The 15711-nt window shown below is 37.5% G+C and overlaps 1 protein-coding gene across 5 annotated transcripts; it reads right to left on the bottom strand.

Annotated features, from left to right (window-relative positions):
• Positions 1 to 249: 249 nt before the first annotated feature.
• Positions 250 to 15254, bottom strand: GMFB (glia maturation factor beta). Of its 5 annotated transcripts, none has more exons than XM_003901820.3 (7): positions 15003 to 15254; positions 9740 to 9836; positions 8201 to 8250; positions 7147 to 7196; positions 6609 to 6691; positions 5520 to 5593; positions 250 to 3931 (listed from the first exon to the last, which is right to left on the bottom strand). In XM_003901820.3, the coding sequence occupies exons 1-7, from the start codon at positions 15003 to 15005 to the stop codon at positions 3860 to 3862; spliced, it is 429 nt and encodes a 142-aa protein (XP_003901869.1). In that variant the 5' UTR covers positions 15006 to 15254; the 3' UTR covers positions 250 to 3859. The 5 variants fall into 5 exon arrangements, with proteins under 5 accessions (XP_003901869.1, XP_017816671.1, XP_009209821.1 ...); XM_017961182.2 differs by having other exon boundaries at positions 6609 to 6694; positions 15003 to 15139; XM_009211557.4 differs by lacking the exon at positions 15003 to 15254 and adding an exon at positions 10009 to 10294 and having other exon boundaries at positions 6609 to 6694.
• Positions 15255 to 15711: the final 457 nt, after the last annotated feature.

Genomic DNA, 15711 nt, shown 5'->3' with positions numbered 1-15711 from the left:
CATCGTTTGAAACAGGTCTCTCTGTCCCTACTATTGTTTACTGACATTTTCTACATTTTAGCATCAGACCAAGTTTTAAAAATTTTTATAACTTGATTATCTTCTCCTTCCACGAAGCTGCCAAATGACTCTTGTTTATTTTGCCTCTCAGTTTGTCCAGATAAAGTTTATGGCTCACACAAATCTAGCCAGATAGATACCAGTAACTCCACAGGGGGAAAGAGGTGAGTAAAAAAAGAAAAGCTGGAAGTCTTTTAATGTTAACATTTTATTTAAACCAGTACAAGCACCATGCTTAACAAAAGACTGTCCAAAATAAACATGCAATATGAACTAGCAGAGACTGAAACCACAGCTTAAGAAGTTGTGCCAGTTGTTGGTTTTGTTAAATGATGACAGAGAACTGTTAAAATTCACAAGACTAAACCATTAATGTTTCAAGCCTCCTGAATGAGATTATATTGGACCATCTAAATCAGTGGGAACTGCCCTGGCATGTTAATGATCTCAAACAATATTCAAGTAATTATATTTATATGAATTATACTCCAAAAAGCAAGAAAATACAATTTCTATCACAAGTTTACTGTATATGAGCACTGATTTGAAATGTCAAATGGCATAATAAAAACAAATTTCTCAAGAATATTCAGCTTGGGACCATTGGTTTTAAGCGGTCTAGAAGATTATTACATTCTTCCAGAAATACAAAATAAGATTTGTCCAGAAATGTTTGAAACACATCCTCACAAAAGTTGTAATGGCTCAAACTCTATAGATTCCAGTATTATCAGTCTATTGAACAAATAGGGAAAGCAACCATAGTAAGAATACTTGAATTGATAGAATACGAGTTACTCTCTACTTCCACCAAATATCAGCATTTAAACTCTTATGAAAATATCTATTCATCACTAGTCCACATATGGATTAATGACATTGCTCAGGTTTTAAAAGTAGTCCAAACATTTTTTTAAGTACACCTTCCTTAATATCTATATGGGTTGGGGGGAAACAGCCAAATTTAATTTGGCAATAAACTCCCCTAACTGGAAATTTTTAGCTAAAGTGTCAGACAAGGATACAGTTTATGGCTACATTTGACTCCTGAAAATAGGAGATAAAAAGGGAGGGAAAAGTGCTGACACACATTTTGCTACACAGATTTAGTAATGACAGTAAAAAATTTAGCAACACACTCTTAAACAAGAGTATGTTTAACTGCACTAGGCATTTAGTAAACTTTTAGAACTAGACAATTTGAACATTTATTTTAGAAGTCAATTAAACACAAACAGTCAACCAACTTTTTTCCTAATATAATTGTATCAGTACCAGAACAAAGTGATCACTATTCAAAACTCAGACATTTTGGAATTTCAGCATAGTAACCTGAGAAGTTTTCTTCATATGTTTTTTGTTGTCATGGAAACCATACTAAATAATACTGTGATTACCAGTTGGTTCTATTTTGACATTAGATGCTATGCAGAACTAATGCAGGGCCAACAATTTCAAAACTGACTTAGAAGACCATAAAGGAGGGTCCCAGGAAAAAAGCTGCTGCCAAAATGGATTAAGATTTAAGGCTGAATGGGAATGGCTGTACTAGAAAGATACGGAATGTAAAAACTGCAATTATGAAATATGGAGTTATTATTTGGGAAACGGCAGAAAAAGAGACACTAAATAGGAAACGTAGTACTTGAAAAGAACAGTGCAAAATGTAGTAAGATGAAAGGGAAATCTATACAAATGTTTGAGAACACTTTAGAGCATGGGATTTGTAAAATCTCCCCATAGAACAGATGGAATAAAAATGTCCTACTGATCCTCTAACCTCAATCTGTTGTCTTGCAAAAAACATATTATTAATTAGGAGTCAGACAAGCTCAAAAAAGCATGGTTTATCACAGCTCTTTGCTCCTGTTAAAGAGAGTAGGGGAACTAAGAGTTCTAGTGTATGGCAGGTCAACATTATCTGACATTATGGAGGACCTCCAAATTTAAAAACAAACAAACCTAAAACATGCAAGACAAAATAAGGAACTTCATTAAAAAATACATTCTTGCAGCACTAGTTTCTCTTATTGCTGCAAATCAGGTGAAACAAAACCTCATTTCCTTCATTCAAAAACATTAACACTCTCCACTCACTTGGATTACATTTGCATTTCCACAGAATTATATACATGTTATTCTCCAACATCAAAATACCTGTTGAAAGAATTCTTAAACTTCCTGGGTGAGCTTTCTCTCTCTCTGGATATTGGAAAAAAGAATCCTTTCCCTCCAAGAACCAAAACAAACACCTACTCTAGCACTTCCTCATCTCCAACTTTCTATTGCTTCCTGACTTCTAAATTAGTGAAGCCAAACAGTGTTGGGAACAGAAGATGTTCTATTCAATATCGCGAAAATTCCAACTATCTTTACTTCTCACAGAAACCTCAAAAATAAAATGCAAAGAACATATGAATGGAAAACATGCCAAAATTTAAATTTTGCTAGTTTTGAGATGACTAAGATATTCTTAATATAAGAATACACGCACCAAGTTTGGTTAGTCTTTAGAGTCTCTAGACCTATTATCAAATTCATGTTCAGTGGTTACTTATGTATTTGTTTTTACAAGTATGCCAAATATCAGAATCCTTGCTTTATGCCAAGAGTACCATCATCTAACAAGACTGGTTTAGTTAACTATTCAGGGATCCAGTTCAGAATATCTTCTGACATTTAGGATATAAGATGTGATTGCTATTGAAGTGTTAATGTTATTAACTATGGCCAAAGTTTTAAGATAATTTTTTCCTATGGCACAAAACTAATCACGAGTATACCCAAAATTATAACTCTCGACTGCCATATATTCATCAATGCAAGCAGATAGTTGGAATTTTTAAAATATGAAGTTGATTTTATTACAAATTTCAGATATACACATTAGAAAATTATTTTATTTGGACCCTTTAAAAAAGTATTATTTTCACCAAATCTGGAATACTGGCAGTGTAAAAGTCTTAAACTAACTTTAAAGCTAACAAATCAAAGGCACAGTATTAACACATTTAAAATAATTAGTGTTCACAGGACATTAAGAGGTGCTTTATAAATAAAGTGTTATTAACCTAGATTCAAAACTGTCTAGAAATGACATAAAAGGAATGAAGCCCTTGATTATTACAAACCACTGATTTCTAAGACTAAGATGCTATTTTCCATAAGGAGAAAAGCTAACAGTCATAATTCTATCTTAAAATCTAACTCCCCAACCTTAAAACTGAGTGATTGATGAACATAGTTTCTAGACTTGATTAAAAAGATACAGGAAACCAAAGAAGATACAGAATTCATGAACATACTTGTAATGCAGGTTACACGAAATTATTTCATGGCTCAATACTGGGTCACTCAAGTCTTTGACCCCAAATGAATTTCAATGATTTGACAAGTGATAATATGCTATTTTCATAAATAAACTGCTAATATCCAGTATTTGTCAAAAGGAGGCAACTGTTGTCTCTCACAATCTAATATATCCACTTTCCAATGGTGTCTGTAAATAGTAACAAATTCTGAACCATAAGTTATAGAAATTAGTCACAAGAGTGCAAAAAGTCCCTGGAGAAAAGTAGTCCACCTAACAATTACCAATATAAGGAAACACTTTACAAAGTTTCATTACTATGAAGATGATTTCCTCTTTGTTCAAACTTTGCACAAATGAAGAATTTTTCTTTACTGCAGGAAACAAACTGTAAGTAACAGTGCATTTTTAGGCATAAATAAGTATTTATGTCTGGTTCCAGTACGGTCAGGTTAATACATAAATACTTTAGAAACACAGAAGTTCACATTAGTGGAAAAATCCAAGTTTCTCACGTAACCATTCTTCAGTTAGGTCTTCAGTATTTCTTATTTCAAACACCTTTAAAAAAAAAAATTAGGTCATACTTTGACATTCCAAAAAAAAAAGGCAAATATTTGAGGTTTTTTTATATATTAAAAAAATATTTTATATTTGAGTATTATATCCCAAATTATTTTTGGTTATATATTTGAGTATTAAACACCAAATTCTGCTTGCTTTCGTATTGTTTATGACTTAACCTGTATAAATCAGATATACCTTTTAGGTAGTACTTCACTTCTTTTAAATCCTAAGTACTCAGTTATCAAAGTACAGCCATCAAGACAGCATTAAACCAAAACTCTCTCAAAAGCACAAATCTACAAATAGTCTAAAAGAGCAGTTCTGTAAATCTTATCTCCTGGAAGACATCCCAAGTATACACAACTAAAATCAATCTAGTGAGGAACTGAGGAACATACGCTGGTATTTCGGAGTCTGAATGTCAAATGGAAATATCGGATGGAGATCAGTCACAAATCTCTATCAAGAATCTGAATCAGGCCCAGAAAGTATAATGCCTATAGAAAAGCAATGTATTACAGCAGAAAGGACGGGATTTGGAGCCAGATGTGAATCCTAAGTCCTAGATAGATCCTGAGCAAGTCATTCATCCGCTAGGTCTGTTTTCCTATCTACAGAATACCTCACAGGGCTGTTGTAAGGATTCAATGAGATTATCTGTAAAAGTAACTTGTAAACTGTACTGTCTCAACTTCAGCACTGTAGGGCATTCCCAGGATTAGAACAGACTGGAGGCTGGTAACAGCTCCTTCTTAACTGCCCAAACCGTTAGAGCAACTCCAGCGCTCCTGTGTTACAAATTAGGAAAAAGTAATGTCTATAAAGCAGTGGTAACAATCACATGGGCTAAGGGGAAACAGCAGAGGGCACTTAAAGGCATTCCAGAGTTGATTATTAAGCACCCAAGGGGGAAATACTGATGCTGTTCTTAAAATAAAACTTGAAATATTGTCTGACACAGTTTTAGCAATATAATATTCTATTTCAAAACCTTACGTGCATATACCTTTTTAACTCAAACTAATATGTGGAAGTTAAATAAAGTCTGAGAGCCAAGTACCTCTCTTACCTTTAACTTTCAAAAATACCATAAAATAGGGACATATTAAATCTTAAAGCAAGTTCTCATATAAAACAGAATGTTCTAACTTTATTAATATTCTTAACAATTTTATATTTGGAAAAATACAATTAACTGCATAATACTGAATTCCAGCACAGAATGCGGTTCATTTTAGACTATGGTAAAGGGTTCTGAGAAACTTCAATGTTGACCTTTATCTATTAGAAATTATCTTATGGCAGATAAAATAACTTTCAATAGATTTAACAGTTACAGTGGCTTTCTAAAACTGCCTATATTTTGAATGTGATTTCTTCCAATCAACTTACTCAAAAAATACACTTTGGTTCAAATGCTTCTATCTTGTTCTATTTCCAGTTAACAAAAAGCTTTGGCTAACTTACTAATCTGGTCTAAATAACCTTCACCTGCATAAAAAATACTCCTTTAGACTATTTTAGCTATTGCTTTATAGTCTAAAGGAAAATATTGTCTCAACAAGTCAAATATAAATACCACCTTGGTTAGTTCAGCTGTCTGGACTAGCTTATTCTTACTCCCAGCATACATCATCTGTTGTTCAGGCTTACATCCTGGAAAAGAGAGATTAGTGCAGAAATGAGACACAGATTTTGAGAAAGTTATCGGTTATCATTATTTTCATTTTTTTAAAATGACACATTTAGGATTTCCTTCGCTATTGAGTTTACAGAATGTATATGGGTTGCATTTTGAATCTTACATTGCACACTGCCTACAGAAAGAGATAGTTAAGTTATAAATAAACAAGAACAAGTCTACAGGTTGGCAAAAATAAAGATTCTAGACATTTGTAGATCCTGACTTTTAGAGTCTTGCAAACAATTAAAAACTTTCTGCACTATCTTAACTTTGACACTAAATATCAAGATAAATTTTATGGATGACTAAAATACAGGAGGTTTTGGGATGGTAGTGGACCAGTAGGGCAGGGAGATCTGCTCTGACAAAAGCTTCTCTCTGCTGATACATTAAGTTAAAAATATACTGCAGTGTATTTTGAGTGCTAAGTAAATGATACAAATTATAAAGTTTGGAGAATAGCTCAGTGAGTGCAGTTTTTATTGTGGGCCTGAACAGTGGTGACAGAAGTTCTGGTGATAATGAATTCCTTAAATACCAGTAACCCATTTTAATACCCAATGTAAATTACTCTAGGACCATTCTCAAGATTATAAGCATATCACTGTTAACTACTATTTAAAAGAAACACAAATACATACAATTATATGTGAAGTTCACATTTTTATAAGATTAAAATATAAAAAGAAAATACCTCTGATATATTAAAATGTCATCACGTTTCAAAATCCTTAAAATATATGTGTGATTTGAGTCAACAATTACATGTCTAGAAATTTATCCTAAGAAAATAAGTTCTAAGAGATGATGCTTCATTCTTTCTAGGGATGCATGCACACAGGCACATGGACATACACAGACACAGACCCTCCTCAATTTAGGTTATTCGACACTGTCCATCTTTAAAAACAGCATAAAATTTGTCTAGTATAAAATGGCTTAATCGGATCTAAGCCAAATATATGTTATTTAAAGAAATTCACTTACCAACAGGACTGGAGAAAATAAAGCACAGAGGATATGAAACTCTTCCATCATCATGTTGATATTTATAACTATACACAATGAAGGTTTTTCTCAAGTTAAAGAAACTAAAGTTACTGCTCTGAGACAGGTATTTACCAACACCTGGGGAGCTACTGAGCTGCAAGTTTCTGTCCTATTCTTTTAGGCCACATCTTTATTACTATCTTTCCACAAAATTAAATGGGTCCCAAGGATAAGTTATAAAATCACATAATCTCTCAAAAAAAATAACTTTTTAAAGTACTGGTTTAATACAGATTATTTTCTTCTCAATTTTTATTGTACACACGTTATAATAAAGGAAATAGTTTAAAAAAGAAAATTATTCATCCCATGAATAAACCAACTTTTCGTTTTTCCTAGTCTAGTATACGCATACATATTTTAATTTGGCTGTGATCATGACACAGAAGGATACTTTCAGATTTTTAACAAATGAGTTCACAAACAGGTCTGACCACTACAGAATAAATCTTTTAAAGCACTAAGAAAAGGATATCGAGGTTGTCGTTCAGGTAGTTCATCTTTAAGTTCATCTGGTGAAATGCCCTGGCACCACAGAGAAAAGCAACTTTTAAACATTGTCTTACCCATAAGTCCTTAAGAGATACACCAAGCACCCATTCTACTAACAGTTATACATTTATTACCACATGCTACAAAATAAAATTTTATCTTACTAAATTATACATAAACTCGGGTTACTAAATTCTCAATCCAATCAAAGCCTCCTTCTGCCCACTTGGTCTAGCTCCATTTATTAACTAAATATGGGGCTGGGAGGCACAGATTGTATGCTTATGTTCCAGCTGTCAGGAAATACAGAATGACATAAGCCAGTATCTTAGCGGCAAGAAACAATGTCTGATTTCAGAAGAAAGAACTCAATTCTTTTTATTCTAGTTACTTAATTTGACAAACTAGATATTTAAATTGTAGGGTTTCAGGTTTTATGTACTAGTCAAGCAACTTAGAAGCAACTTATAAAGTTGACTCACTTCTTACTCGGTATACAACCCCAACTTATACCACTTATTTTATTTTATTTTTTTTTTTGAGACGGAGTCTCGCTCTGTCGCCCAGGCTGGAGTGCAGTGGCCGGATCTCAGCTCGCTCCGCTTCCTGGGTTTACGCCATTCTCCCGCCTCAGCCTCCCGAGTAGCTGGGACTACAGGCGCCGCCACCTCGCCCGGCTAGTTTTTTGTATTATTTTTAGTAGACACGGGGTTTCACCGTGTTAGCCAGGATGGTCTCAATCTCCTGACCTCGTGATCCGCCCGTCTCGGCCTCCCAAAGTGCTGGGATTACAGGCTTGAGCCACCGCGCCCGGCCCTTATACCACTTATTACACCGGACTTCACTAATGCTTTTAAAGAAGGTAGTTAAATTAGCAATATAACATACTACACAATTAGCACATGTTTTTATGCATAATGAGCATGTATTTAAAGGAGGTTCAAAACTCGTTTTAGAAGCACATGTAACTAATATAGCATCTTTTGAGAAATAATAATTACTTAACTAGAAAATTGTATTTAGTTCATTGAACAAACCTCAAGCTCCTCATCCAGTACCACCAGGCGTTTATCCTTGTCAATCTTCACTAAAATAAAAATCAATTATGAATAAGCTGGGATTCTAATGTGACCTTGATCCACCCAACCCACACAATCTCAGCCTTTTTTCAGACATCTAAAATTAAAACATCAAGAAACACAAGCATAAAACTCATTCACAGTTTTAGTATACGGTTTATTAGCTAGCTTTGCTTTTCAAGCAGTCAGCTTTTAAAAGCTTTTACCCATAATTCCCAGTACCTAATTTGCTTATTTAGAACTTTATGTCAGTTTCTTACATTTTCTGTGTATATGAAGAACTTTGTAACTCAAATGCAACTTCTAGATAATAAGGTCTATATGCAACATGGTCAGAACTGCAAGCCTGAAAGGATAACTGTAACTGAGACCATGATATGCAACATGGTCAGAACTGCAAGGGAAAAAGTGCCTGATCAGGGATTAAAATAGAGAAACCTCAAAATTCCTGGCTTCTCCAAGGTCAGGATTTCATGGCACAGTATCATTATTCTGAGAAAGTGAATAACCAAATAGAAGTGATAGATATATTCAAATATATCTAATGTAATCCAAAGCTAAATGAAAATAAGTTTAGATACTCTATGCCTCTATTCTTTCCTGTTGGTCTGGCAAAGTTGACTGTGTTTGGTTTTGCACCAATTTCATAGTAAATCTTGTGAGATATAATATAATCTCAAATAGTTTCAGCTTTTACAGTAAAATAGCACTAACACACATTTTCACTTTGTTTTTTTTTTCACTTTTAAGAACCATATGTCGACATTGTAGTATTTATTTGTAATGAAATCAGAATTCATGACAAGTTGTCATGACCTCTGATTATATCAGATATGCCAGATGCATCTCTGTTAAGCATGGTCTCTAGAGTTTTACATTTTCACCCCCTCATCCTTTCCTCATCTTTCTAAATCACTACCTACATATTAAATACTGCCTATGAATACAAGGGAAATCTGCATAATGTCAGATATAGCTCACAGTGGGAGAAGCAATATGCAAATCACTCTTTCCATTTTCAGAAGACAGTGCCAGTGCCACTTAAAAGTACTCTTCCTGAAACCGGAGTTCAAGTCTACAACTGGAATAATGCCCAAAGTCACTCTGCACACAATGCTGAACTTTGTCATTTTAGGTGTAGGCAAAGGTTTCTTTTGAGGATGAATGGCCAGGCTATTTTTAGTCCCCCAAGAAGGATGGGTTGGATAGGTCACTGCAAATGGGAATCCTCATTTCCCAAGGACCAAGACGACCGCCTTCTCCAGAGCTGTACAAGCAGCTGAGAAAAGGACTATGGGGGAGGTGGGACAATCCACCTCTGTTCTGTGACATTAGAATTAGCTGTTACTTATTTTTTAAAGTGATCTAAAGGTGGTGGTGGGGAAATGAAATAGAGAAAATAACATTGCTTTCTAACGGTTCAGTTCATGCAATGTAGCTACAAGATTGAAAACAAATTAAGACCATGTAACTTTGAAGCAATCACTTTTAGCTTACTTATAATAGCAGCATTGTTCGTTTCTTTGCGAAAACGAAACTTTCTCAGCTTTTCCACTAAATCTTCAGCAACATCACAAACAACCAAAGACTCGCTCTATAAAAGAAAAAAAAACACATATAAAATGCCATGACTTCAATATATGTACATGTTAAAGTTATGAAACCTAATACCTTTATAATGCATACTGACATTCACAAATGTCAATTAAGTGAAAGCATTAAAGTGAAATACATGAACACTTAAAAAAACTTTAAAATCAACCAACCTTTGGATCTATACTGCTTAATCCTACACATCTGTTCATCTCATATATGTAAGGTACACTAACTTTCTCTTTGGCTAATGAATGTCTCAAAAACCAGACACATAATAATGTGCAATGTCATCAGAATTGGAGAGGAAGAGAAGAATATGAGGAAAGTCAAGAATCACTGTCTGCTGTTAGAAAGGAAGTCAAGCATACTATTTTTATACAGTGAAGGAAGAACAAGAAAATAATCTGATTATACTTAGAATTAATAAATTATTTTTTGTCCTCACAATTACAGGGGAAAAAAACAATTCAAGCAACGTAAGTGTTAAAAACCCCATAAGAGTAAAGACCAATATTTTATATTATAATTAAATGATTATGGAGATATAAAAAGGAGCTACTAAGAATGTGCATAAGAAATAAAAGCAGAGACAAAAAGAAACATTGCAATTGATACCACAGAAATACAAAGAATCATTAGAGACCATTATGAACACTATACTCCAACAAAATGGAAAACCTGGAAGCAATGGATAAATTCTTGGACACACACAATCTACCAAGACTGAACCATGAAGAAATAGAAAACCTGAACAAACCAATAATGAGTAATGAGACTGAAACAGCAATAAAGTCTCCCATCAAAGAAAAACTCGGTATCTGACAGCTTCACTGCTGAATTCTACCAAAGATTTAAAACACCACTTCTACTCAACTATTCAAAAAAACTGAAGGGGAGAACATACCTCCAAGCTCATTCTACAAGAACACCATTACCCTGATAACACAACCAGAGAAGTATACAACAAAAAAAGAAAACTATAGGTCAATATCCTTGATGAACATAGATATAAAAATCCTTAACAAAATACTAGAAAGCCAGATTCAACAACACATTAAAAAGATCATTCACCATGATCAAGTGGAATTTGTCCCAGGGATGTAAGAATGGTTCAACATGGGCAAATCAATAAATGTGATATATTACATTAACAGAATAAGAAAAATCATATCATTTCAAGAGATGCTGAAAAAGCGTTTGATAAAATTCAACATCCTTTCATGATAAAAACCCTAAACAAATTGGGTATAGAAAGAACACACCTCAAAACAATAAAGTCCATATATGACAAAGCCACAGCTGACTGCACAGCACACTAAATGGGGAAAAACTGAAAGCCTTTCCTCTAAGTTCTGGAGTAAGACAAGGATGCCCAATTGTACCACTTTTATTCAACATAGTACTGGGAGTCCTAGCCAGAGCAGTTAGGGATGAGAAAGAAATAAAAGACATCCAAGTTAGAAAAAAAGAAGTCAAATTATCCTTGTTTATGAAAACATGATCTTATATTTAGAAAAAGCTAAAGATTCCATTAAAAAAAAAAACTGTTAGAGCTGATAAATGAATTCAGTAAAGTTAGGATACAAAATCAACATACAAAAATCAGTAGCATTTATATACAACAACAGGAAACAATCTGAAAAAGAAATCAAGAAAGCAATCTCATTTACAATAGCTATAAAAGAGCTAGGAATAAATTTAACCAAAGAAGTGACAGATCTCTACAATGAAAATTATAAAACACTGATGAAAGAAATTGAGGAGAACATACAAAAATGGAAAGATACTCCAAGCTCATGGATTACAAGACATAATATTGTTAAAATGTCCATACTAACCCAAAGTGATCTACAGATTCAAGGCAATCCCCATCAAAATAGCAATGACATTCTTAACAGAAAGAGAGAAAAGATCCTAAAATTTTTAAGGAAACACAAAAGACTGGGAATAACCAAAGTAATCCTGAGCAAAAAGAACAAAGCTGGAAGCACTGCAGTACTTCAAAATATACTACAAAACAGTAGTTACCAAAACAGCATGCTCCTGGCATAAAACCACACACACAGGCCAATGAAACAGAATAGAGAACCCAGAAGCAAATCCACACATTTATAGCCAACTGATTTTGGACAGAGATACCAAAAACAAACACTGGGGAAAGGACACCCTCTCCAATAAATGGTGCTGGAAAAACCAGATAGCTATATGCAGCATAAAACCAGACCTCAGGCTGGGCGCGGAGGTCGAGGTGGGCAGATCATGAGGTCAGGAGTTCGAGACCAGCCTGGCTAACGTGGTGAAACCCCGTGTCTACTAAAAAATACAAAAATTAGCTGGGCGTGGTGGCTGGCGCCTGTAATCCCAGCTACTTGGGAGGCTGAGGCTAGAGAATCGCTTGAAACCGGGAGGCGGAGGTTGCAGTGAGCCAAGATGGTACCACTGCACTCCAGCCTGGAGACAGAGCGAGACTCCATCTCAAAAACAAAAACAAACAAACAGAAACAAACAGACTGCAATTCTCAGCATACATAAAAATCAAATCAAAATGGGTTAAAGACTTAAATGTAAGACCTGAAACCACAAAACCACTAGAAAAAAAACACTGGGCAATTGCTTCAGAACACTGGTCTGAGCAGATTTTTTTGAGTAAGACCTCAAAAGCACAGACAATTAAAGCAAAACAGACAAATGAGATCATATCAAGCTAAAAAGCTTCTGAGAGCAAAGAAAACAATCAACAGAGTGAAGAGACAACCTACAGAATGGGAGAAAATATCTCCAAATTCTCCACTCAACAAGGGATTAATAACCAGAATATGTAAGGATCTCAAACAACTCAATAGCAAAAAATCCCCATTTAGTCCTAATAATAGTTAACATGTATCAAACCCTATGAGAGTAACACTGTTATATCCTTTACATAGATTTCCCTTTATGCTCAAAACAATCTCACGAAACAGATACTATTATTACTCCCATTTTGCAAGAAACTAAGGTTTAGAGAGGTTAAGTATCTTTCCCCAATTACATAGCTAGTGGAGCCAGGATTCAACCCAGGCAGCCTATCTTAACTCACTCTCTTAACCACTACAAAGGAGGTGGTGACAGATTGGATACTGGGGTTGGGGGTGGGGTGTGAGTAAGCAAAAAAAAAAAAAAAGGGTTACCAAGATAACTCCTAGGCTTCTGGCTTGTATAACAAATTGTCTTGTATAACACACAGAAGACCAGGTTTGAGAAGAAAGGGCATGAGTCCTACTTTGGACAAACTGAGGTGGCTTTGAAGCGCCCAAGTGGAGGAAAAGCTTCCCAGGGAATGGTAACTAAATATTGAAATATTAATATATAGATCTGGGGCCGGGCGCGGTGGCTCACATCTGTAATCTCAACACTTTGGGAGGCCAAGGCAGGTGGATCACTTGAGGTCAGGAGTTCCAGACCAGCTTGGCCAACATGGTGAAACCCCGTTTCTACTAAAAATACAAAATTAGGGCCGGGCGAGGTGGCTTACACCTGTAATCCCAGCACTTTGGGAGGCCGAGGTGGGCGGATCACGAGGTCAGGAGATCGAGACCATCCTGGCTAACAAGGTGAAACCCTGTCTCTACTAAAAATACAAAAACAAAATTAGCCAGGCGAGGTGGCGGGAGCCTGTAGTCCCAGTTACTTGGGAGCTGAGGCGGGAGAATGGCGTGAACCCAGGAGGAGTTTGCAGTGAACCGAGATCGCGCCACTATATTCTAGCATGGGCGACAGAGCGAGACTCCATCTCAAAAAAACAAACAAACAAAAAACAAAACAAAATTAGCTGGGCGTGGTGGCACATGCCTGTAATCCCAGCTACTTGGGAGGCTGAGGTAGGACAATCGCTTGAACCCGGGAGGCGGAGGTTGCAACGGCCGAGATCGCGCCATTGCACTCCAGCCTGGGCAACAAGAGTGAAACTCTGTCTCAGAAAAACAAACAAACAAAAAAGTACATACAGATCTGGATTGGATCTCAGAAGCAAGGTCTTCTGAGCTGTAAATTCACAAGTCATCTGAATATAGGTGTTAACTGAAGCCATAGTTTAGGATAAAGAATACATAATGGCAAATGAAGGATTAGGATGAAGCCAGGGACTCCTTCGAGCATTGTCCAGGGAAAAGAGAATAGTCTGCAAGGGAAATAGACGGACCAACAGGAGAAGTAGGAGGAGCTCTGTATCCCAGAAGCCAAGGGGGAAGAATGAAGGAAGGGAATGCTTCAAAAACAAGAGAGTGTAACACTCTGGAATGCAGCTGAAAGGTCAGAGAAGATGAAAACCGAAAAGAATCCATTCGATTCAGTGACCATGACAAGATCTATTCGATGAAAGTGGGTTCAGAATTGAGTGGATGGGCAGAGAGAGCAGTGTTTTGTTGTTTCTAATGAAATTTACGCATATTAAAAAACCTAATGGGATGGATCCAAAAGATCCTTAATGGCGATTTATTTAATTCTCCACTTTATTTTTATGCTTGGGGTCCATCCCATGTAAGAACAGAAGCCAGAGCCCCCAGAACCAACAAAACTAAAGCTTTTGACAATTACTTTAAGCCCAGTGCCAAAGCTTTGGGTCGAAAGGTTTCCAACTGCCACAGGAAAGCAAAGATAAGGAGAAATCCTCTGTAGGAGGCTAGGGAAAGGAGCAGACAGAAAGAAGCTAAGGTGAGGCCGAGAGAATTCAATCAGAATTCGAGTCCTCCCCCAAAATGCCGCCAGGTGGAAGATGCTGAGGCCCACCAACCCCTGGAACCTGGCCACGGCCCTGGCAGGGAAAGCGGGATTTGGGGGAGCCCTCCGATGGGGCAGACTCCTTTCCCTCCAACCTACAGCTCAGAAGCTGAAGCCCTCCATCCCGAAGGGCCTTCGAGGGGCCTCCCCAACCCCCCTGCTCGCGGAGGCACCCTAGTCCCATGGCCAGCTGGGCGGGTCCACCCCGGGCCTGGCTGGAGGATGCTGCCCTGAGGCGCGGCGGCGGAGGCCAAGTACTCTGGCTGTGGGCAGTGGCCAGCCGCTGGGGCGGAAGCGGCTGCCGAGCCCTCCCGGGCGCTGCCCGCCGCCGCCGGCTCCGGAAACCCGGAAAGCCCAGCAGGTCGGCTCGCCCAGCCCTCCGGCCCCCGCCCTCCCAGCGGCAACTCACCATTTTCCTTCCGGCCGTCAGCGGCCTGTCGCCTTCACTCGGGCGCCTTTAAGAATGGCACGGCGGCCGCCTCCCTTCCTGCCCCGGCGCCTGGCCCAGTCGCCCCCACCTATCAACGCGGCCTCAGCGGGCCGGCACGTGACCGCGGACGGCAGGAGGCGCGGCTCAAAATTAGCCAGAATGCGAGCGCCTGATTTTTTTTTTTTTTTTTCCCTCCCTGCGCCCTCTACAGGAGGATGCTCTGCCTGGCTGCAAGTGAGAAACAAACCCAAGGTGCATACTTAAAAGTCATGCCAGTTCTCCGGACCTGATTAACAGTCTTCAAGCTCTGAGAGCATGTTCCTGATGACATCAATGTTTTCAGTGGTAAATGTGTGTACTGACCGCAGCCTACCTTCCAAATTTGATCTCCCTCAAATCTAGGCACAACTCCTTTCCTCCCACCCTCTCCAGAACCCCACCTCTGACCATTGCTGCCTTCCAGGACTTAGTTAATATCTCTCTCTCTCCCTCTCCTTCCCTCTCCCACTCTCTCTCTCTCTTTCTCCCCCCACTCCCTCTCCCATTCTCTCTCTCTCTCCCTCCCCCTTTCTTTCTCTCTTTCTCTCACACACATTTCTTCTCTCTCTCTCTCTCTCTCTCTCTCTCTCTCGTCTTGTTCTGTTGCCCAGGCTGGAGTGTGGTGGCACAATTATAGCTCACAGCAGCC

This window comes from Papio anubis, chromosome 7 (genome assembly GCF_008728515.1).
Source record: "Papio anubis isolate 15944 chromosome 7, Panubis1.0, whole genome shotgun sequence".
NCBI lineage: Eukaryota > Metazoa > Chordata > Mammalia > Primates > Cercopithecidae > Papio > Papio anubis.
This window is presented reverse-complemented; position numbering and strand designations above follow the sequence as displayed.

What these genes read in the sequence shown, in the direction of transcription:
- GMFB (XM_009211557.4), bottom strand. Translation starts at nt 10,047, where the DNA reads ATGAACAGATGTGTAGGATTAAGCAGTATAGATCCAAAG. An exon ending in GAACAATGCTGCTATTATAA is followed by an intron (nt 8,251 to 9,739) that starts GTAAGCTAAAAG and finishes TTTTTATTTTAG; the next exon opens with TGAAGATTGACAAGGATAAA. An exon ending in AGACAGCTGAACTAACCAAG is followed by an intron (nt 3,932 to 5,519) that starts GTGGTATTTATA and finishes TTTTTTTTAAAG; the next exon opens with GTGTTTGAAATAAGAAATAC.